This window comes from Nicotiana attenuata, chromosome 4 (assembly GCF_001879085.1).
Source record: "Nicotiana attenuata strain UT chromosome 4, NIATTr2, whole genome shotgun sequence".
Classification (NCBI taxonomy): domain Eukaryota; kingdom Viridiplantae; phylum Streptophyta; class Magnoliopsida; order Solanales; family Solanaceae; genus Nicotiana; species Nicotiana attenuata.
This window is the reverse complement of record NC_031992.1, coordinates 9157887-9179794: the sequence shown is the minus strand read 5'-3', so window position 1 is coordinate 9179794 and position 21908 is coordinate 9157887. Positions and strand designations below refer to the sequence as shown.

Below are 21908 nucleotides of genomic sequence, written 5' to 3'. Positions count from 1 at the left end.
AGATTCTGATTCATATTGTTCCACACTTTTCCATCAGATTCGAGAATAATTCGAACATTCTAGGATTTGTGTGTCACTCATCATTGTCAGGATGGACAATCATCTCATTCATCCTTTTATTGGGTAACCACTCCTTCTATACTCACATGAATTTATTGTTATTTATTGCTAGTTATTTCTTCATTATTGGTCATACGTTTTGGAATAGTTAACGCATGTTGTTGTCATTCCGCATCAGATCTGCCTAACATTAGTTACGTTTTTTCAGAACTCACACCTAGAGATATTATTATTAACTAAGTTTAACCCATCATTATATTAATACAACTCTTTTAGCCGAAAATCACACTTTTTGGTCAAACATTACTAGGGACTCAGTAACAAAGTACAGGTTCGGCGGAACCTAATAACTTTGGCGCAAACTCTATATTTAGCTTAAAAAATTTGTTTATGTATGAATAATTAATTTAGTACCAACAACTTAAAATGACTAGAATTCTAAACTCTTCAACGTCGTTTGGTTCAAAAAAATTATACATAAATTAGTAATGCAAGGATTGATAATACAAGAATTAGTAATATATTGATTAGGAATGCAGAGATTATTTCTTGTTATACGTTTCATTCATTGCACTAAATTAAATATAAGATGTCATTTAAAATATTTATTTATTTTTTAAAATAAAGTGCTATGAGTTTACAATTATAATCTTGAATACTTGTCTTTCATAGGCTTCTAGAAAGAATAGTTTTAGCCTTTTAGTGTTTTATCCATATAGTATAAGTTATATAGTATGGATTAGTTATTCCACGTTGATAGCGGTAGAAAGTTTTTTAAAATTTGATGTATAACTTTATATAAGGATTAATTATACATCACTAGAAATATATATATCAAACGTTGAATAACTATCATAACTTCGTACCATGATTATTTCTTCCTATATACCAGACAACCCCTTAAGCTTCAAAACCTAGCTTCATTGGATATGTATGTGACTATTCCGTTACGTGTATTTAGGAGCATTTATTTAATTTGACCTAAATAATAGTAAGATTAATTATTAATCTGCACATTCACCATCAATATCCATTTGAAGTCATGGATTAGAGTATTAGACTATGGTTTGACAATTGACATTACGTACCTGTCAACCAACCAGTTCAAGATTCCGCATATTACCTCTAAAATTCCCTCTCTTTCTTCACTATTCTTCTTGTTCCTCCAAAGTCCAAATTCATAATCCACCCCTTTCTTCCTCCATTTTCGCCTTTGCCACTAATCCAAAAATTTATTACTATCTTCTTCTTATTAGTTAAACACATCAATTTCTTTTGGAACAAGTTAACTGAATTATGCTTCGCCTTCTTTGTAGAACAAGCCGCCGGTGTTGTACCCGTTTACCTCGCCGTCGCTCCCTCTCTTCATCTTCAAATCGTAATCCCGAGGATTCTGTCAATATCCTTAATAATATAAAAAATCCCCATCTTGTCCCTTCCCCTACCTATCCTCCAATTCCCGAACCCACCCACCCCTCTCGTTACTCTGTATTTGCTCTATCGGCAACCCTATTATCCGCCATTGTTGCTACCTGCGCTGTAATATTAACTCGCGATGATGAAATTGAGAACGTGCTGGAAAAATCGAACGAGTCGTTGATGAGGATTGTAAATAGGATGAAGAAGACAGGGGCTGCAGCTTCTGTGCTATGGAAGTCGTTGAGGTCGGTTATGTCTTCAGCGAATCACGAGGTTCGGGTCGGGTTTGAGATTAGGGTTGCGGCGTTGTTAGCTGACATTGCCGCCGCCAGCGAGAGTCGGAGGGCGGCGCTCGTTGCCGCAGGCGGTGGCGCGGTGATTGATTGGCTTCTGGAGACGGTGGGGACATCAGGGGAGAATTGCGGGACCCAGGCTGAGTCCGCTAGGGCTTTGGCTTACTTGATTGCTGATTCTAATGTGTGTGAGGATGTTCTCGCGAGGCCTCATGCTGTTCCCTATCTTCTTAGGTTTATTTTCTCTGCTCAGCCTCGACAATCAAAAAAGGTGTGGCCTTTTTCCATTAAATTTTTAAATAAATTACTGTATGAAAGAAATTGTATAAAATAGTTAAAATTTAGTGAAATGTTTAACTTCAGGACTTAATCGTGCCTTAAGCAAGCCCTTGAAGATACTCGAAAATTATGAATGGCATGAAATGACATAGATTAAGTTCTTTGTGGCCAGGCTATTGAAAGTTATTAAATTGTTATATCATTTTTTACAATTTTGGAGGAATTATTATTTTTTGTTTGACATGGAAATGTTGAATTTTTGTTGGAAGCAGAATACAAGACGTAGTTCATACGATTATTCTGATTCTTTGAAAGGTAGGAGCATGCTGGTTGCAGCAATTATGGATATTGTCACGTCCCATTGTGAAAGTGCAGACAAGGTTTTGTTCAAGCCTACACTACCCAAAGATGCTGAGATGAGAGATATTGCCGCAGCGATTGAAGTAATCGAGGAAGGTGGTATGCATTGGGATGAGCCACATGAGGAGGATGATGGCGGAGAAGGGATGAAGGGTATTGGGATGAAGATTCTTGAAGGTACGACTGCTGTAGGACTTTCAAGAACTAATGCGCTTGTTGAGATGGGGCCTCCTAACACTAGCCAGACAGTCAGATATACCCCTAGTAATCTCTTGTTTAACAAAATAAATGATAGTTCGTCAGCCCGATCAAATTTGTCTTCTGCTGTGGTTCCTGGCCTCTGGGATGATTTGCATTCTGAACAAGTTGCTGTTCCTTTTGCTGCTTGGGCATTAGCAAATTGGGCAACGGCTTCGGAAGTTAATAGGTATCATATTCAAGAATTGGATCAAGAGGGGCATGCTGTCATGGCTGCTTTAGTGGCACCAGAGAGATCTGTGAAATGGCATGGAAGTCTGATAGCTAAATTGCTTCTAGAAGACCACAATCTGCCGCTAAGTACTTCTGTTTCTGATTGGACTTCTAGTCTGCTGTCTACTGTTTCGCATGCAAGTAAAACTCAGGACATCCCCCTAGCTCAGATGGCATTGTCTGCATTTTTGGTTTCTCTTGAGCGAAGCCCTTCGGCACAGGAGGTAGCAGTGGAAAAGGGTCTTCATTTGATGAGAGAGGCTGCTAAACAGACCACAAAGCATTCTTCGGTGCAAGAAGCATTGGCTAAGGCTTTGGAGTTGCTCTGTGCTAGGGAATGGCATATGTCACTGGAAGAAAGCCAGCATTGGTCTGGCGTTCTGCTCCCTTGGGTCTTTGGACAGCTATCCTCTGATGCAATACGGTCATCAGCAATAAGTATCCTTTCACGCATTCTTGAAGATTATGGACCATCCTCCATACCAATTTCTCAAGGATGGTTAACTATTATGCTAAGTGATGTTCTGGAATCCAAGAAAACAGCATTAAGCAAAGGAAATAACCAACCAAACAGTGATAAAGTGAAGGTTTGTCACACTATAATCTTTTTTTGTTTTGTTTTGGGATGGTGTGGAAGCAGTCTTTTTTATTTGTTGTAAGTAGAAACATCTCGTGTCTCCTTGGTTTCTCTGTGGTTCATGAAGAATCTTAATTTTGCAGACCCAAGTTGATCAAGCAAATGTAGTTTCTGCCACACAAATTGCTAGTCAATTGGCAGGAGCAGTTGTCAATTTAGTAGGAATGCAACTGGGAAGAGTTGCCAATGCTGATGATACACATCCCTTGGCAGATCTTCTCTCCCTGGAACCTTTTGCTGTGGCGCTAAAAAGTCTTAAGAAAGACAAACTGCCTAAGATCAATGCTGCAGATTCTGCAGTGGCCACGCTTAAAGGGATCAAAGCGCTGACAGAAATATGTGCCGAAGATACTCTTTGTCTGAACAAAATAGCTGATTTTGGAGTCCTCAATTTGCTTAGGCGCCTGTTACTGGATGATGATTATGAACAGCTTGCTGCAATAGAAGCATATGATGCGTCACGAGCATTGGAGGGACAGGAACGGGTGCCAACTGTTCCTGGCGAAGCTTCTACTACTGCGAATTCCAATGATGCATCCAGTCTACGTGTTCCGCCTACAGGTCATATTCGGAAGCATGCAGCACGGTTGCTAACTGTACTTTCAGTTCTTCCAAAAGTCAAGAAAGGACTAGTTGGAGATAAAGAGTGGTGTGAATGGCTTGAAGAATGTGCTAGTGGAAGGATTCCTGGTTGCAATGACCCTAAAATTCGAAGTTATGCGAGGGCAACACTGTTGAACATATTCTGTGATGACCAAACTGGTGAAGATTCTGTAAATGGTGATGTACTTCATGGAAATCCTTCTAACAAAGCACATACTTGCCCTCGTTATGCTGATATGATCCTCCTGATAAATCCTGAATTACCCCACTGGAAATGTATGGAAAAGATAACGCCAAAATCATTGGATGGGTCGTCATCTTCAGGTGCCAATGATTCTGCTGAGAGTGAGCATACAACAGATGAAGATACCAGTAATGATATATCATCGACATCTGCAAGTGAATCTGAGAATATATCAGAGTCAGAAATACCTGCAGTTGATGTTGTCTTTATACATGGTTTGCGTGGGGGACCCTTCAAAACTTGGCGGTTGTCAGATGACAAGTCATCAACCAAATCTGGCCTGGTTGAGAAAATTGATGAAGAGGCTGGACGGGAAGGAACATTTTGGCCTGGTGAATGGCTGGCATCTGATTTCCCTCATGCCCGTCTGTTTAGTTTGAAGTACAAGGTTGGTACATAATCTGGCTATCCTTTTAAAATCTTATCGAATATTCAATCATCTTTCTCCTCATGTGTAGCCTTTTTTTTATTTTAAAAAAGGTCTTGCAAATGATGACGTCTTGCACTTCTTTAAATCAAAAGTTATATTATTGTTTTTCTAAGTGTCCCTTTGCTATCTATTTATCCCCCCACCCCCACCCCCACCCCCAAACAAAGAAAAAGGTTTACCTTGTCGTTTGACTTTAAACATGGAATTTTATGCAGACAAATCTAACCCAGTGGTCTGGAGCGAGCCTACCTCTTCAGGTTTGCATTTTTATTAACTTCTTTCAAATTGTCGTGTGTGTTTGAGGTTGGTCATAGTATCATGCAAAGCACTGGACTTCCCTTTTCAATTGTTAGAGACTAGTTTATCTATCCTAAAGCTTTCAAGAAATGTCTATACATTGCCACATATAGTTCATCCACTAATGAAGGGAATGTGAGATTATTCAACTCCTCTATACCATTCTACACCAGAAAAAAAATAGAAAGGATGTTGCACTCAAGGGTATGACCTAGCACTCGCTACAAGCTGAATGGACCATGAGAAACTGAAATTCAAATCAGAATAGAGGGAAATAGGCTAGGTAGTTTCTTCTCATTTATCTAAGTTTTCACGGTGAGAAGTTACCCTGTATTGTGCTGGTGGAAGGCAGCAGGTACACGGTGGATTAATCGAGGTGTATGCAAGATGGCGCGGTTGCCACCATTATCCAAAAAAGGGAGCGAAGGAATGGTGATAGCGTTGTAATATTGGAAGCAAACAAATTTGCCGAAGAATAATAAGAAAGAATACAGGATAGGGTAGAATTATATGAATTATAATAACACAAACTCAAGTATTTAATGTAACTTGAATCCTTGTTATCACTAACAATGATTCAACTCAAAGACAATAGTAGTAGACTCAAAAAGAATTAGATAAAGAATATATATACTATTTGAAATGGAATTAGATAAAGAATATTATTTGTCAATTTCAAATAAATATGCAAGAGCCCACTAATTAATAATGCAATTAGGATCAACACAAAGGAAGACATGTAATATCAATCAAGTGAAAGAAAAGAAACATGATGGAGAAGAGATGAACTCATACAAAAAATCTTACCCTAAAAATTCAAGTTGAAGTTCAAGAAGATGAAGATGAGATTAATCCCCTTAGAAGCTTTAAAATTAGGCTAAGCCTCTCAAAACTAAATTTCTCCAAAACTAAGATCCTAACTAATGGGATGATCACAGCTGTTTATAGTTAGAACAGGTTTCTTCATCTTGAAGAGTTTTATTGTGCAGAACCTGGGCATGTTTTGTTGCTCTTGGTCCTTTAATCTGTTGTGCATTTCCTTATAAAAATAACTTGGTGTGCATGCAATTCAGTGGCATCAGATGTATTATTCATTTCATTGTTTTAAACCTGCAGGAAGTAAGTGCCATGCTGTTGGAGAAGCTTGTTGCTGCAGGCATTGGCGATCGACCAGTTGTATTCATTTCCCATAGGTTGGTCCTAATCAAACCGCATATTCTCTGCTGTTAGATTACTTGGAGCTTGTGATTATCTGGTCCATTAATTGGAACTCCCTTCATTATACCTTCCATTCTTGGGTGGTTCTAAAATTAACCACTTCCCACTGGGGGGAAGTTTTAGTTCATGTTATGTAGCATCCTCTGTTGCTCTTTTCAAGAAACTCTTTTTGTATCCTGCACCTAGGATTGCAAAAATTATTTTGTTTGGCGCTGCACATTTTCGCTCTAGCTCATATGATACATTGTTAACTATTATCTTAGTAATGGTGTCATAACTATTTTATCTTCCTATTAGTAATGGCACCAGAACCCTTTTGCATCAGTTCTTAAATTTATTTTAAGCATCTATTCAAGCTGATATGCCGTAGCTATACATGTTTACTGACACGAAACCACACTTTTGGTTGCAATTTGGCAGCATGGGCGGCCTGGTTGTCAAGCAGATGTTGTATCATGCAAAAGCAGAAAAGAAGGATGACCTTGTCAAGAATACAATTGGAGTCGTATGTGTGCTGCTTCTTATCAGATGATGAATTACAAGACAATTGACCTATTTTTATACTTTTTAAATTCGCTTATTCATTAGTTTTCTTAAAAATGATTGGGTCAGGTATTCTACAGCTGTCCTCATTTTGGCAGCAAACTTGCAGACATGCCTTGGAGAATGGGTCTTGTTTTCCGCCCTGCCCCCACTGTTAGTAGAATTTTCCTGCTTCCTTTATTTACCTTGTTATCTTATTTCTCTTTTCTACTTATCTTTTTCCCAAGAGTACTTCAGTTTCTTATTCTTATTTAGAAATATGCACATGAGATTTGAGATTTTTGTTGCGGGTGCACTTGGGTGTGAAAATTGATAAATACTACTTCCTGCCATTGCTAGATTGGGGAGCTGAGAAGTGGATCTCCAAGATTGGTTGAGCTAAATGATTTTATGCGGCAGCTTCACAAAAAAGGGATGCTTGAGGTCCTCAGTTTCTGTGAGGTAATATTTTTCCACCCTTGAGCTGCCTTTGAAAAAATTCACTTCTGTGGTTGCCGTTCTAAAAATTGACTGATGATCCTTTCGTAGACCAAGGTAACTCCAATTGTTGAAGGCTATGGAGGCTGGGCTTTTCGAATGGAAATTGTACCATTGGAGTCGGCATATCCCGGATTTGGAGAATTAGTTGTAAGTTGCTCAAATTGATGATTACCAGGCACCTATATTTGTTGCAATAGTTTGCAGTTATCATTTCGATTGCTTGCACTTTGTGGTTGAGCATAGCAGATCATATCAGTGGGGCTGTTATTTTTCTTATTCTTTTCTAGATTTTTTTTTGGGTAATGCGATCATATTAGTTAGAGCATTCTTTTCTCAATTATCGGGGCCTAACGATTTTTTGGCAGTTTAGTATAGAAATAAATATGATAAAGAAAACATGGAACTTCCTATCTCATCTTTCATAGAGATAATTTGACACACTCATTGAAGTGGTTGTCACTTTATGTTATTTTGGAAGTAACTAAAATTTTAGTAGGTGAAAGGGAGTAAAGCTTTTTGAAAAGGTTTTACTGTAGGTAGCGAACATAAAACTTGAATCGTGCTTGAGCAAATAAATAAAACCTGAATTTTGGAGATTGGGAAGTTGATTCTGATCTCTGTGGCACCGTTGGATGCTTGTCCTTAATAGTGAAAATGGATGGCAAGATTGTTCTAATGAGCCAGTCGTTTGAAAGCATGTATCCTCCATGCTATTGCACAATTTAATTCATCTTGACTTCTGGAGTTGTGTTAGACAATGTTTTGATTAACTATCATTGACCTTTATCTTCTATACCTGTGGAGTTTTTCATCTTTACCCACATTTTGGTGCAGGTTTTGGAGTCAACTGATCATATTAATTCCTGCAAGCCTTTGAGCCGAAGCGATCCTTCTTATAAAGAGACACTAGAATTCTTGCATAAATTGAAAGCTCTTAGTAGATGAAGATAGCTGTACATAAACAAGAACCAACATAATGGAGTTTTGACATTCCTTTCCTCCATTCTTCACATGCAAATAGTGTAAGTAGTAGTAGGGACTGGAAGTAATTGGCGCTTAGATTAGTTAGGTAGAGCTCATTGGAATTACCAAATTCATAGGTTGAGTTTACAGATTACTTGTACAGCGAGAATTTGTACTAGGCTGTACATTAGGGAGAGTAAACTACAGAATGCTAACCATCGATTTCTTTGCTAACAGATTGATCATTCTTGAGAGAATGTTGTAAACACTTTGTTCTGTAAATGTTGTATCATCCACCTGTTGTATATACATTTACCAAAAGCTAAAAGATTACTATCCTTTCTTTGAGGGTGTTTGACTGTTTGTTCCCCTCTTTACGGGTACTTGTTTAATAAGCTGTAAAAATATTTCTCCATTGTTTTCTGATATTTTATTCTCTATTTTCATCGTCAATGTTCTTTTGTTGTTTTTGCTTTTTTTCCCAGCATGTGCACTTTTTGGCTCACCAATTACCAGAATAATGCAGAATGTACTTTTAAAATGCGTTTTGAGGATAAATCATAACTGAGAGAATTGACGGAAGCCGATAACAATGAATGCCATAATTCGCTTATGCCGAAAACATTTTATAAGGTTTCTTCATTCTCGATTCCCATTTTGGTCTAACATATTAGTCATATACAATCAAATCTCTCTATAAGAGCCTCCTCGTTGGTTGTGAATATTTTTTGTTTGACCAAAAAGTGTTTAGCTTTTTGTTAAACTAATTAATAAGAAAATAGAGGATAAATCCTAGCCAAGGATAATTAACTCTAGATCAAAGCACATTGAATAAGAGAATAAGATATAGTCAAGCTCATAAACTTTTAAGATTTATAAAAGATATCGAGCATAAATGACATGCTTACATTCTTGATGTACCGTTCCGTAATGTAAGAATAAAGAAGGAAAGGAAGGAATGCCATTAACAGCCGCGGGATCTATCTTTATTGATTCAAGAAAGATGATTACAAAGATTAGCCGCCAAGATCCGAAACTTCTCTTGTTTTTCTCCCGCAGCCTTCTCTGGTTCTTCTGCTTCTTTCTCCTGAAGGAGAGAAGCCCCCTTTCTTGTTCTCTCCCCCCTATATATATATATAGTAAGTATTCCCTTTTATCAAACGGTTATTAGCCAGAATACCTTAATCTGTTGATTGTACGTTGGGTCATTCCCCTTAAGTGTCATGACATATGCTTCGCCGTACAAGCTTTCTGATAGTTCGATCCCGGCAGCGGCCGAGATACTAGTTGTTATGATATCTTATGAATACGACCACGGCATAGTCGACCCCTCGCCATTCCTTTTAATGCTGATCCACGTGTGGTCATATTTCTACCCATACAGTTAGTCCCTCCGCCTATTGAGGTCGCCTCTTGGCGAGCTCGATGGGCGGACTCTGTTGATTCGAGAAGGAGAGATCTGAACGCTTTAGACGAGCACCTCATGGCGAGGTAGCGACCTGACGTTTCGAGAGCTGCGTCAGACCGTCATGTCAGTTCAGAATGTCATTAATATTTCTCAGGCGTCATTATGGCGCACGTTTTCTATGCATTGCGTCGTTTCCCATGCCCTTTCCGTTTTCTAAATGGCGGCGCTTGGTTTTCCCGCTCAGGGCATTTATATCCCTATAAATAGGGGAGAATCTCTCATTTGAATGTTACGCTTCTTAATCGCTCAAGAGAGAACTTTGCAACTCTTCTTCTTCTCCTTCAGTTTCTCATATTTCTGTTCTGTTAGGATTCGCTGTGACCACTACCTTTTTCCCTTATCATTCTCGCTTATTTTGATCAAAGAGAAAATGGCCAGTGCTTCTTCCCACTATGATAAAGCTGTTGGTGCTCCGGTGCCGGAAGATGACGTACCCCTGCTCGAAGAGGGAGTGGAAATGGCGGAAGACGAGGGTTTTCCGACGGTGGATGAGGTGGTTCTCCACCCAGGGAGGACGAGGACTGACTTTAATAGCCCTGCCGGAGATGAGCCAGAACCCGTTTTTTCTACGATGGATGCTGCGGCGCTCACGGCGTTCAAAGCCTAATGGGGGATCCCTGATCACATTGAGCTGGTTCCGGCAGATCAGGACATAGTGCATATACATCGTCCGGGCTACTACACGTTTTATGCATATCCCTTTGTCATCGGGTACACGCTTCCTCTACCTTCCTTGGTGGTGGATTTCTGCCGCTTCTACGAGGTGTGCCCGACTCACTCTCTCCGTACGCGTACAAGCTTTTCCTTATGCTCATCAAGTACGCAGAGCTAGCCGACCAAGGGATTTCTCTACGACACACGCTTCACCTCTTCGCCCCCCATTTTCTTAGAGGTACGATGATTCACATGCGCCACCAAGGAGCCAAGAGTCTGGTGGTGAAGATGAATGACAAGGCAAATCGCCGCTTTTGGGAGAGCTTCTTCTACGTCCGAATAGAGCACGTCGTGTCGAACCTAGCGGGGTTTCCTGAGACGTGGAATTTTGCTCGTAGGTCTTCCTTTCTTTTTACTTTATGCATTTTTTCTTAAGATGGCCGTCAGTCGTCTCCCTTTAATGACCTCGTTGAGGGTTTGTTTTTGTTTTTGTAGCCGAGAGAGTACCTCCTCCGCTAGTTGCTGATATTCGCGAGTGGGTGAGCACGATTCTCCCCCATACGATAGGGATTCGCGAATGGGCACTTTTCCTTGAGAAGTTTGGGCGCAAGCCCTTTGTTGGAGAGTTGGCTCGTCGTGGTCTTGCTTTGTTCTTTGCTCCGTAGTTTCTTTGACCTTATCTTTGTTTGATCGAATCTCTTCTCATTGGCAGGTCGGAGAGGAGTGAGAAGGGCGAGGGCTCCTGCGCCTGCTTCCCGCCAGCCGGCTCCCTCAGCCCGGCCCGTTCCAAGGGCAACTGCCTGTGAGGGCACCCAAAGTTTGGTTGCTCGGCAGGCCGTGTCCGCAACTGGACCTGTTCGTTTGGAGGTTGTTCCCCGACCGGACACTCCTGTTTCCTTGGTTCGTTCAACGGACGGACCTTCTCGCAACAGCAGCAAGGAAGCCCCGTCAAAGAGGCGGAGGTTGTCAGAGGGGGCGCCCTTGGTTAAGATGACCTCAAGGGGCAATCCTACTTTGGCGATATCTGAAGCCGGCAGTGATATCGGTCTTGGTGCGGAGGCGACGCCTATTTCGGTCGTGGGAGAGACTGTTGCTGCAGGAGGACATAGCTCCGGGGTTGCCGCTACTATTCTGAGCGGCCCATCGACGTCTCGGCCGACCCGTACCCCATCTTCAGCTAATAAGAGGTTGAAGGGCGTAGTGGTGGAGGATTATGAATCCGACTCTAACATCGACCCTGAGGACATGAGGATGTTCGAGGAGGGCTTCACCAGGATTGATGTAAGGGTGAAAGGCCCTTCCCGCATACTCGAAATCCCGTCGAATTTTAACCTGTTGGAGGATACGGTGGATTTGGTGCCTCAGTTCGACCTTCTGTGCTCCGCCGCTAAAGCCGATCTCTTTGGGAGATCAATGATTCTGGTTTGTCACGCGGTGTGGCCGTGATGGCCCTAAGGATGAGTTCCCTTTTGTTGTTTTCTTTGTTTTGTGCCCTTTTCCTTTACTGACTCTTTCTCTCTTCTTTTTTTTAGACTTACATGCTGGAGATCAAGTGTGCTCGTAGAGCTGAGACGCGGGCCGAGATTTTTATAACGATGGCCGAGAAGTATCGGCGGTATCGCAACAGGTGCCGTGAAATGCACGAGCAGCTTAGGGCGGGCGCTAGTACCCAATCCGTCAGGGAGGAGCTGGAGAAAATAGATGAGGAACTGATGCGGTCTATCCGCGGATGCAGCAAGCTCGAGAGCTACTTAACGCCAAAGACGAGGAGCTCGAGGTGGGCAAAGGGGTTGCAGCGGAGTGCGAGTACCTTCAAGCGAAGGTGTTGTCTTTACGAGCTAAGCTTGAGAAAAATGCTACTAGAGTCGCCGATCTGAGTGCAGAATGGACGGATAAGGTGGCCGAGCTAGAAAAGAAGGTGACCGAGTTGGAGAGAGCTAGGGGGCTCGAGTGTCGGCTTTGGCGAGGGCGGCGGCACTAGGAGATTCTATCCGCATCCTCAGGTCTGAGCAGGAATCTGAGAGGGCAACGACCACACTAAGGGATCGCGGCTCGAGGAGCGGATTGGTGAACTTGATCGGGATGCTTCGAGCATGGGAGACCGAGTTGCGACTCTTGAGGCCGAGAAGGCTCAGCTATTGGTTCAGGCTCCCCCTCAAGAATCTGCCCCTGCTACTGTTCCCCGCCGTTTGTATGAGCTACGGGTCCATGCAAAGGCCCAACGAGATATATACAAGGGTTTGTGGGAGGCGGGGAATGTTCCTGAGGCCGCCTTTGAAGATGCTCGGGCAAAGGCACGCGAGGCTCGTCTTGCCTGCGGTTACGACCCTGTGACACAGAGGCCGGTGAGGGTGCTGAGATTGAAGATGAGCTTCCTTCTGATAATGACGATGCTAGGGAGAACGGCGGTGGAGACGATGCCGAGTGAAATTTTTTTTTGCAGCTCTTGTACTTAGTTTTCTTTTTTTCGTTATTTGTTTTCATCTTTTCTTGGGGGCCCTCTTTTGGCCTTTTGTAAGGCACATCTGTTGCGCATGTACATCTTTTGAATAAAATAGTCGTTTTTCCTTTAGTTACATATCTTTTGACTTTCTTTTTTCTTCTCCTTTTGTTTTGGAAAAGATCTTCAGATTTCCCCGTGATGAGTCCCTGATTTTTACTTGGGAATTCGAATGCGGTTTTAATTCGCTTGATTCGAGCTAGATCGAAGTCAGACTAGCCAACTTGGGCGAAGTCAGTTTTGACTTGTAAATTCGAGCGAGGTCGAAGTCTGACTTGCCAACTTGGGCGAAGTCAGTTTGACTTGTAAATTCGAGCGAGGTCAAATTATGACCTATTATGAGTTCGACGAGGTCGAATTTTACTCACTCGGCGACGACTGCGGGCCGTAAGGGTGCAAATTCGAGCGAAGTCGAATTATGACCCGTTATGAGTTCGACGAGGTCGAATTTTATTTTCACATAGAGATGGTCGGGGGCCGTAAGGGTGTAAATTCGAGCGAGGTCGAATAGTGACCCGTTATGAGTTCGAACGAGGTCGAATTTTACTTCCACTTGGCAACGACCGAGGGCCGTAAGGGTGTAAATTCAAGCGAGGTCAAATTGTGACCCGTTATGAATTAGAATAAGGTTGAATTTTACTTCCACTTGGCGACGGTCGGGGGCCGTAAGTGTGTAAATTCGAGCGAGGTCGAATTGTGACCCGTTATGAATTCGAATGAGGTCAAATTTTACTTCCACTTGGCGACGGCCGGGGGCCGTAAGGGTGTAAATTCGAGCGAGGTCGAATTGTGACCCGTTATGAATTTTGAACGAGGTCGAATTTTACTTCCACTTGGAGACAGCCGGAGACCGTAAGGGTGTAAATTCGAGGTCGAATTGTGACCCATTATGAATTCGAACGAGGTTGAATTTTACTTCCACTTGGCGATGGCCGGGGGCCGTAAAGGTGTAAATTCGAGCGAGGATAAATTGTGACCCGTTATGAATTCGAACGAGGTGCCGGTTTGATAGAGCGGTAAGGATGTCGCATGCGGCCTTGCTTTTATTGGAGAGCATTACTCGTTGCTGTATCGTTTATGCATGTGTCTGGATGAGTCCCAGTTTATTTATTCTTGCTGTAAATTTGAGAATATTATGCGCTGTTGCATTGTTTGTATGTGTCGGTGGAGTCCCAGTTTATCTAGTCCCTTCATTGCTCGGCCTGGAGAGGCCGTTGACGGGACGGGCGATGAACTTATTGCTTGGGCTACTGGGCACCCTGGGACTTCATTAATTTAAATGACGTTCGTATGTGATTCGTAATATTTAGTCGGCTGAATTGGTTTAGGATTGTCATGGCGAGCATACGTGTGAGATTTTCGAGTTCATGTTCTGCCTGTGTTGGAGAGGCTATACGTTCCATGGGCTTACTGCTCAGTCCCAGGTTATGGAGATTGTTTCTTAATAATGTCGGCCTGTTCTGAGCCGTTTCTGTTATTTGTAATATGGTATGGCGCGGAGGGTTTTGCTTGGTGCGTTCGGCGGCGTTTGTTCCTTGTTTGACCACCTGTGAGAGTGCTCGTGTTCCTATCCCAATCCAAAAAAGAAAAAATAACAAGTTAATCCCAAACAAAATTGCCTTTTACCTTGATCTAGTAAGTCGGCGAGGGGGGAAAGGCGCTGTAGGGCGACCCGTTACATCCCGTACTCGAATGGCGGTTTCAGATTTGGCAGCCCCGTGTTTGGCTTCGCCGTTAGTCGCGTCTAGGCTTCTTATGGGCTGAACTTACCTTGCCTGTTGGGATCTCGAGCTCGAGTCCCGGTCCGATCCCGTCTGATGTGCGCATACAATAAGGGAAACGTGTTATACTCTGTACATAAATTACACTGTGCGTACGGGTACAAAAATAAAGCAGGATAAGCCGGTTATTTCAAAGAATCATACAGTAGGCTATTGTCCCTTCCTAAGAGGTGGAAGTATAGATCGGCATATAACATTAGTACGGCAAATATGATTGCAGACGTTCTAAGTGCATAGTGGCCGTAATCCCATTTTAAGTACTCATACGACGTGCCGAACCCATCGCTACAGGCGAGGCGTGGGTTTTGTTTAGATATCAGACATAATTTCGATTTCATGTAGAGATCTGATCCTGATTGGTTTGGTTATTTCAAAAGCTTGCCTACAACTTTCTCCAGTTGGTATTTATACTGAGAGGGTGAGGCTACGACAACCGGGAAGTGAAACTCTGGCTGGCTTTAGATATAGAGAGAACTAAGATTTTGGCTAGAAAATTCCCACAGACGTCGCCAAATTGTTTGACCAAAAAGTGTTAAGCTTTTTGCTAAACTAATTAATAAAAAAATAGAGGATATATCCTAACCAAGGATAATTAACTCTAGATCAAAGCACATCGAATAAGAGAATAAGATATAGTCAAGCTCATAAACTTTTAAGATTTATAAAAGATATCGAACATAAATGACATGCTTACATTCTTGATGTACTGTTCCGAAATGTAAGATAAAGAAGGAAAGGAAAGAATGCCATTAACAACTGCGGGATTTATCTTTATCGATTCAAGAAAGATGATTACAAAGATTAGCCGCCAAGATCCGAAACTTCTCTTGTTTTTCTCCCGCAGCCTTCTTCGGTTCTTCTGCCTCCTTCTCCTGAAGGAGAGAAGCCCCCTTTTTTGTTCTCTTCCCCCTATATATATAGTAAGTATTCCATTTTATCCAACGGTTCTTAGCCAGAATACCTTAATCTGTTGATTGTACGTTGGGTTGTTCCCCTTAAGTGTCACGACATATGCTTCGCCGTACAAGCTTTCTGATAGTTCGATCCCGGCAGCGACCGAGATACTCATTGTTATGATATCTTATGAATACGACCACAGCTTAGTCGACTCCTCGCCATTCCTTTTAATGCTGATCCACGTGCGGTCAGATTTCGACCCGTACAATAGCCAAGTGCTGTTATAGAGAATATATATTATAACATAACATGAAAATTGGTTCCGGAAAAACTTTGACTCTTTTAGTAAAGAGTTGTTATATAGGAATGCTATTATAGAGACGTCTGACCGTATAATTTTATTTTGCAAATTTTAGCTCTTTTAGAAAAGCTGATAAGTGTGTCTTCACCCCACTGAATCTGATGGTAATTGGTAACCCCAATATAATTAACGATCGTCAATTTCTTTGATAACATGATATTTTCAAATACTTTTTTTAATTTCAATTTCAAAACCTTCTTTTTCTTCAAATCTCAACCAAATCACATATGTTGCCCGTAGAAATTCGTTGATGCATTTATGTACTTAATAGTGCTTTATCAGTTGAATCTTTTTAAATATGTGTCATGCTACATTAGAAAAAGTTACTTTGTATCGAAGAAATCTCTTTTCTCTTTGTGAACAAATTATTTTTTATTGAAAAATTATAAATAGTAAAATTTATAAAGAAATAGACTAATGAGAATCAAGAATAGAAAAATTGAGGAACCAACGTATCGCGACTTATAACATATTTGAGTATTGCGTTGCGACCTACAATCGCATTTACCAACGGCGACTATGAGTGTGACTTATCGCCCGCTTTGTTAAATAACGGGAACAACAGAAGAATGGCAGCAAGAGAGCGAAACCCTCGACCTCGAGAGAGAAAACAAATGGCAACATTGACATGCTACTGCTCTTATTCTTCAACGCCAGTACCAAAATCTTCCCTTTCCTTGTCGTTCCCTAAAATCCCAAATCCCCAACTTCTTACTAAATATTCTTCTTCTTTCCTATCTATTTCCTCAAACCAAAAGTGGACCCACCGAGCTTCCATTGCTCTTCAATGTTCAAACTTCAACACAACCTCCTCATTTACACTTTCAGAATCAGAATTAGAAACTGAAACTGAGACTGAAACTGAAGAAGAAGGAGATGATGGGGTTACATCATTAGCCAAGAAGCCACCAGTGAAGAGGAAGAGGAGAAGGTACAGAAAGCAATACCCAGGTGAGAAAAAGGGTATTACTGAAGAAATGAGGTTTGTTGCTATGAAACTTCGTAACTCCAAAGCCAAAGACAGTTCATCCGAGAGTGAGAATGGGTTTGAATCAGCTTCCTCAGAAGAGGATAATAATAATATAGGTGGCGATAGGGGTAGTGAGGAGACTTGGCAGCCAAGCATACAAGGGTTTCTCAAGTATCTTGTTGATAGCAAGCTTGTTTTTACTACTATTGAGCGCATTGTTGATGACTCCAGTGATGTTTCTTGTGAGTGCTATTATTTCTTTGTTCATTATGTTACATTCACCAAAAAGTCTTCAACTTTCAGCTCCAGTTATTTGGTCTAGTGGTAAGGGCACAACACGTTATGTGTGGGTTAGGCACATGTCACATGTTACGAAAGCCTAGTATTTAAGCGGGGAAGGATAAAGGTGGGCCCATTATCCACCAAGTTTCAACCTGTGTGCTGATGACAAAAGTCTTGAACTTTCAATTTATTCCCTCCCCTGCCCTAAAATAAGACCAAGAAAGATTAACTAAATGCTTAGTTTGTGTTGTATCGAAGGGGAGCATTGGTGTAACTGTTAAATTTGCTGCCATGTGATCAGGGCGTCACGGGTTCGAGCCGTGGAAACAACCTCTTGTAGAAATGCAGGGTAATATTGCGTACAATAGACCCTTATGGTCCGGCCCTTCCCCGAACCCCGCGCATAGCGGGAGCTTAGTGCACCGGGCTGCCCTTTTTTTAGTTTGTGTTGTATTGTTTTTTTAGATTCTTTGCACTATGTACAAACTTGTTTAGAGTTGTTGGTTCTCATTTTCATGATAGAAGAAAAAAGAAACAGTGTAATATGTTTGGGGGGATGAATTTATTTGTGTAAAGGAAAAAAAAGGATAATACTGCTATTAGAGTATTGCTTGTTGGATTTCAAATGATGCCATACTATTTTGCTGTTTAACCTAGATGCCTACTTCAGAAGGACTGGATTGGAGCGAGCAGAATGTATATCGAAAGACCTAGATTGGTTTAGCCAACAGGGCTATGAGATTCCTGAACCGAGCAATCCTGGAGTCAGTTACGCCAGTTATCTGGAGGAACTGGCAGAAAAGACTCCTCCTTTATTTCTCAGCCACTTCTACAACATATATTTCTCGCACATAGCAGGAGGTCAAGTCATAGGCAAAAAGGTACAACTTCCTTGTGTTAGTCATTATCCCCTGAGTGTTTTTGTGGAGTTTTCATTTGTCTGGAAATGGCGAAACGAAGTATTAAGTTAAGCTTGGTCTTCAAATGTCTTTCTTCAAATATTCTCTTTGTGAAAAATCTCCAGTTAAGGGTTTAATTACATATTGAGCTCATTTCTGAGCTGAAAATTTTTCCTCTGTCGTGAGCTTTATTTTATTGTCAAATCATGTTGCCTCGTGTTGAGATTCTTTAGATAACATATGTTCCCATTGTTACACAGACATGAAGACCTTGCTTAGAAAATAACAATTGAAACAAACAATTTACGAGCTAAGAAAATTTGGGAAGGAGCACAACTGAATGCATCCTTTTTCCATCTTTAGAGTTTAACTCATTAAATTCCAGCTTGAACCTATAACTTTTCGTCATGATAACCATTTCTTTTGAAGAAAACATGGTGTCTTTGACATGTTTGAAGGTTACTCAGGGATATATACTCCTTGTTGTCATTGGATGGACCTTGGACTATTTTTTTTTTCTCTTTGGGGCAGGGGGTGAAGTGACTTCTAATGGTAGTCAGTTCAGGCTTTAGTAATTATTATGTGGCTGTAATTTCTTATCTTGTCTAGCAAATGCTGAAGCTGAAATAGTACTAGTTTATGACTAAGGTAGGACTCTATAAATAAAACGATGCAAATTGAAAATCAGAACAGTCTAGGCTGGCAAATGCAAATTCTATGTTTATTCTCATCTCCTTCAATTAGTTCTAATCTAGAAATGACTCAAAGTAAGATGGAATTTGGTCCAGATTGTCTCTTAAGCTAGGTTTAGAAAAATCAATCAAATAACTCCTACTTAAGTTGAATGAACCAATTTGCAACTGTACATCGCTATGGTACAGAGTTTGGAATAGCTGGTCATTTTTTGAGCGAATGCTAAATAACATCTATGTTCTTTTTTATAAGGAACTAAATAACATCTATCTTTTTGTATAAGGAACTAAATAACATCTGTGTTGTGATTTTTCTAGCTTAAAATTTAGGTAAATATTCTTGTTTTGCTTACCATCTTGAATCTTTGGTTTTCACATGACTTATCCAAAAAAATATAACACTAAAAAGAAAGAAAAGAAACTTTGGCTTGTTCAATAATTATTTTTTTGGTAAGTTTTTGCTTGTTCTGTGATGATTGACCACTTTCCATTGAAGATAAAGTTAACTAAGAAGAAATACTTGAAATTGACGTGGTTGGCCTTTATTAAATACTGAAGTTTATTGCACTTTTTTTGTGCTAATTTGCTTAATGAGCTACTTTGAATTACCATTTTAGTGCATTTTGTCAATTTATGTCGTCATATGGTGGCTCTGAGACTTCCAATATGCAAGTTAGCTCCTTTATATTTACTAAATTGATGTTATTAGGCCTTTGAGAAACTCTTAGAGGAAAAAGAGTTGGAATTCCACAAGTGGGAGGGGGATGCAGAAGAGTTGTTGCGAGGTGTGCGTGAAAAATTCAACATGCTGGCAAAGGTAAATGCCTAAGATTTTTGCGTCATGGACTTTGTTTCAGTGCTTCAAAGCACCACTCACTGCTTCTCCTATCAATTGCATCTTTATTGCAGCATTGGTCTAGAGATGACAAGAATAAGTGTCTGAGAGAAGTAACCAAGGCATTCCGGTTTATGGGTCAGATTGTTCGGCTAATTATCCTGTAAAAGCCGTTCCAATCCAAAGGTCAAACTTGGTTTCTCAATGGTGAGGTCACTTCAATCCTAAACTAACCGGTTTCTAATATATCTATTTCATTCCACATGTCATGTGACTCTGTTCTATCAATAAGAGCTGATTGGTGTGTCTAGAAAGTAATCTATTATTCATTATTTCTTCTTGTTCAGTTCTACTGGGCTCTATGTTTTGGTTCGATTATCTTGTAATAGTGCTTATACGTCCTGATGTCTTCTCTTGTGGAATGAACAAGTTATCTATGGGAATCATTCTCTCTTGTTGGGGTCAATTTTGGTCGTTTTAACTCTCATAACTGTGCTTACTATTGCCAAATTAGAAGGAGCAGTGATTTCATTGAGAGCTACAGCATGTCCTTCAAGGAATGTAGCTCGCTTTGAACTTGCGATGCAATTCCCTTCTGCTACTCGGTCTCAAGTACTCGTTTAATCCTTGTGCATCTCTTCATAACTGCTGGAAATCATGTGCTTTAGTTGGCTGATCCTCTTACTAAGCTACTATAATTCCATTTCTCAACTTACTCTGTTCCTAATGGGCACATCTCCTTTCATGGCAAACAGCTGGCTCACAAGTGTTGTGGTCGCGAACAACTTGTGCATATTTTGCATCCCAACTGGATAGATTGACAACTGAGAGGATTGTCGTTGGTCATGTTCATCAAGCTGCAGACGGGTGAACTAGAGGCAGGTGGCTTTACTCTTTTCTTTCCCTGGTCTTCTGGTTTTAACTTGCAGAGTCTCCGGGAGCATTCTAAACTTGAAGAAGAGCTGTAATGTGCAGAATCCAGCCATGGAAGCATTTCGATGCATAAACAGAAGAGAGCCAGAGTGGTTTGTTCATTCGAGGAGCTGGAAATCAAGTTCCTTTGACATAACCATTTTAGAGCCATTTATTTGGCAAATGTAACATTTGGGATTTGATGTGGAGGAAAGACTCATGATAATTGTGTTATTCTTTTTTGCACGTGTAAGTGTTTACATTGTCTCTGAGAAGGCAATATTACAAGGTCTTGGAATAAGGTTATAAGAATCGCTATAATTAGGCATATTTTCCTAACATCTCCAGTTACTTGTCAGCTTTTACTTCATAGGATTACTGATTGAAGAGTTGATAATATAAGTTGATTAAGGTAATACTGTATGGGTCGAAATCTGACCAAACAAGAATCTGCGTAAAGAGAAACGGCAGTCACTTGGGCTGAAGTTGTATTCATACAACGCTATAGCAACGAGCACCTCGGCCGTGGCCGAGGTCGTGTACTTAGAATGCTTGTACGGTGAATTGGACGCTATGACATTTCAGAGGGTCAATCTGTAAAACAGTTAAATAATCTAAATACTCTGGCTAATAACCGTTGTGTAAAGGAGAATACCTAGTATATATACTAGGTGAGAGAACCAAGGAAGGGGGGAACACAAATCACACACTTCTATACTAATGAAAGAAGGTTCCGAACCTTGCCATTCATTTTTCTGTAACCATTGTTATGGAATAAACAAAGACATCCCGTAGCCGTTAATGGTGAACTCTTTCTTTCTTCATTATTTTACATTGTAGAGTAACGATGTCACGAATGAATGTAAGCTCATCATATTCATTTGACTCTTTCCGTTATCTTGTGAGTTCATGAGCATAACCTTAACCAACTTTTCTTACTTAGCATTTATGGATCTAGAGTTAATTATCTTTGGTTAGGATTTGCCCTCTATTTTCCTATTCAATTAGTTTAACAAAAGGTCTCATACTTTTTGGTCGAACAATTTGCACCGTCTGTGGGGATTTTCTAGCCAAAGCCTTAGTTCCCTCTAGATCCAAGCATGCTCTTAGCTCTATCTCCCGTTCTGTGAAGTTTCACCCTTTCACTATGAATGTCAACTTGCGAAACCGGTCGGTAAACCCCCGAAACCGCCGAACCAACCAAGGTTAAATCCTTACGCGAAATCGGAGTTATGCCCGGTTTGCACACGAAAACTGCGCTGCGCCACAACAGCAACCCTGATGCATTGTGAACATGAGCCATCGTGGTGGGACTACGACACCAAACGCACCCGTAATCCCGTTTCCAGGTTAGTACCCA

General features: G+C 40.9%; 2 protein-coding genes across 3 annotated transcripts; both read left to right on the top strand.

The window, feature by feature from the left end:
* On the top strand, positions 1142–8725 carry LOC109224953. Of its 2 annotated transcripts, none has more exons than XM_019389529.1 (10): positions 1142–2043; positions 2324–3469; positions 3603–4754; positions 5012–5053; positions 6210–6286; positions 6732–6816; positions 6924–7007; positions 7194–7295; positions 7383–7481; positions 8169–8725. In XM_019389529.1, exons 1-10 carry the CDS (start codon positions 1357–1359, stop codon positions 8277–8279), a joined length of 3585 nt encoding a protein of 1194 aa, XP_019245074.1. In that variant the 5' UTR covers positions 1142–1356; the 3' UTR covers positions 8280–8725. The 2 variants fall into 2 exon arrangements, with proteins under 2 accessions (XP_019245074.1, XP_019245075.1); XM_019389530.1 differs by having other exon boundaries at positions 1965–2043; positions 2367–3469.
* LOC109224952 (probable inactive heme oxygenase 2, chloroplastic) lies at positions 16418–20889 on the top strand. The gene is made up of 5 exons (XM_019389527.1): positions 16418–17170; positions 17868–18091; positions 19511–19618; positions 19711–19843; positions 20392–20889. Exons 1-4 carry the CDS (start codon positions 16528–16530, stop codon positions 19801–19803), a joined length of 1068 nt encoding a protein of 355 aa, XP_019245072.1. The 5' UTR covers positions 16418–16527; the 3' UTR covers positions 19804–19843; positions 20392–20889.

Bases quoted from the DNA above. Each gene is read 5' to 3' on its own strand.
- LOC109224953 (XM_019389529.1), top strand. From the start codon at position 1,357: ATGCTTCGCCTTCTTTGTAGAACAAGCCGCCGGTGTTGTACCCGTTTA. The intron at 2,044-2,323 runs GTGTGGCCTTTT...TGTTGGAAGCAG, and splicing joins AGCCTCGACAATCAAAAAAG to AATACAAGACGTAGTTCATA. The intron at 7,008-7,193 runs GTTAGTAGAATT...TGCCATTGCTAG, and splicing joins TTTTCCGCCCTGCCCCCACT to ATTGGGGAGCTGAGAAGTGG.
- LOC109224952 (XM_019389527.1), top strand. From the start codon at position 16,528: ATGGCAGCAAGAGAGCGAAACCCTCGACCTCGAGAGAGAAAACAAATG. The intron at 17,171-17,867 runs GTGAGTGCTATT...TGTTTAACCTAG, and splicing joins TGACTCCAGTGATGTTTCTT to ATGCCTACTTCAGAAGGACT. The intron at 18,092-19,510 runs GTACAACTTCCT...TGATGTTATTAG, and splicing joins GTCAAGTCATAGGCAAAAAG to GCCTTTGAGAAACTCTTAGA.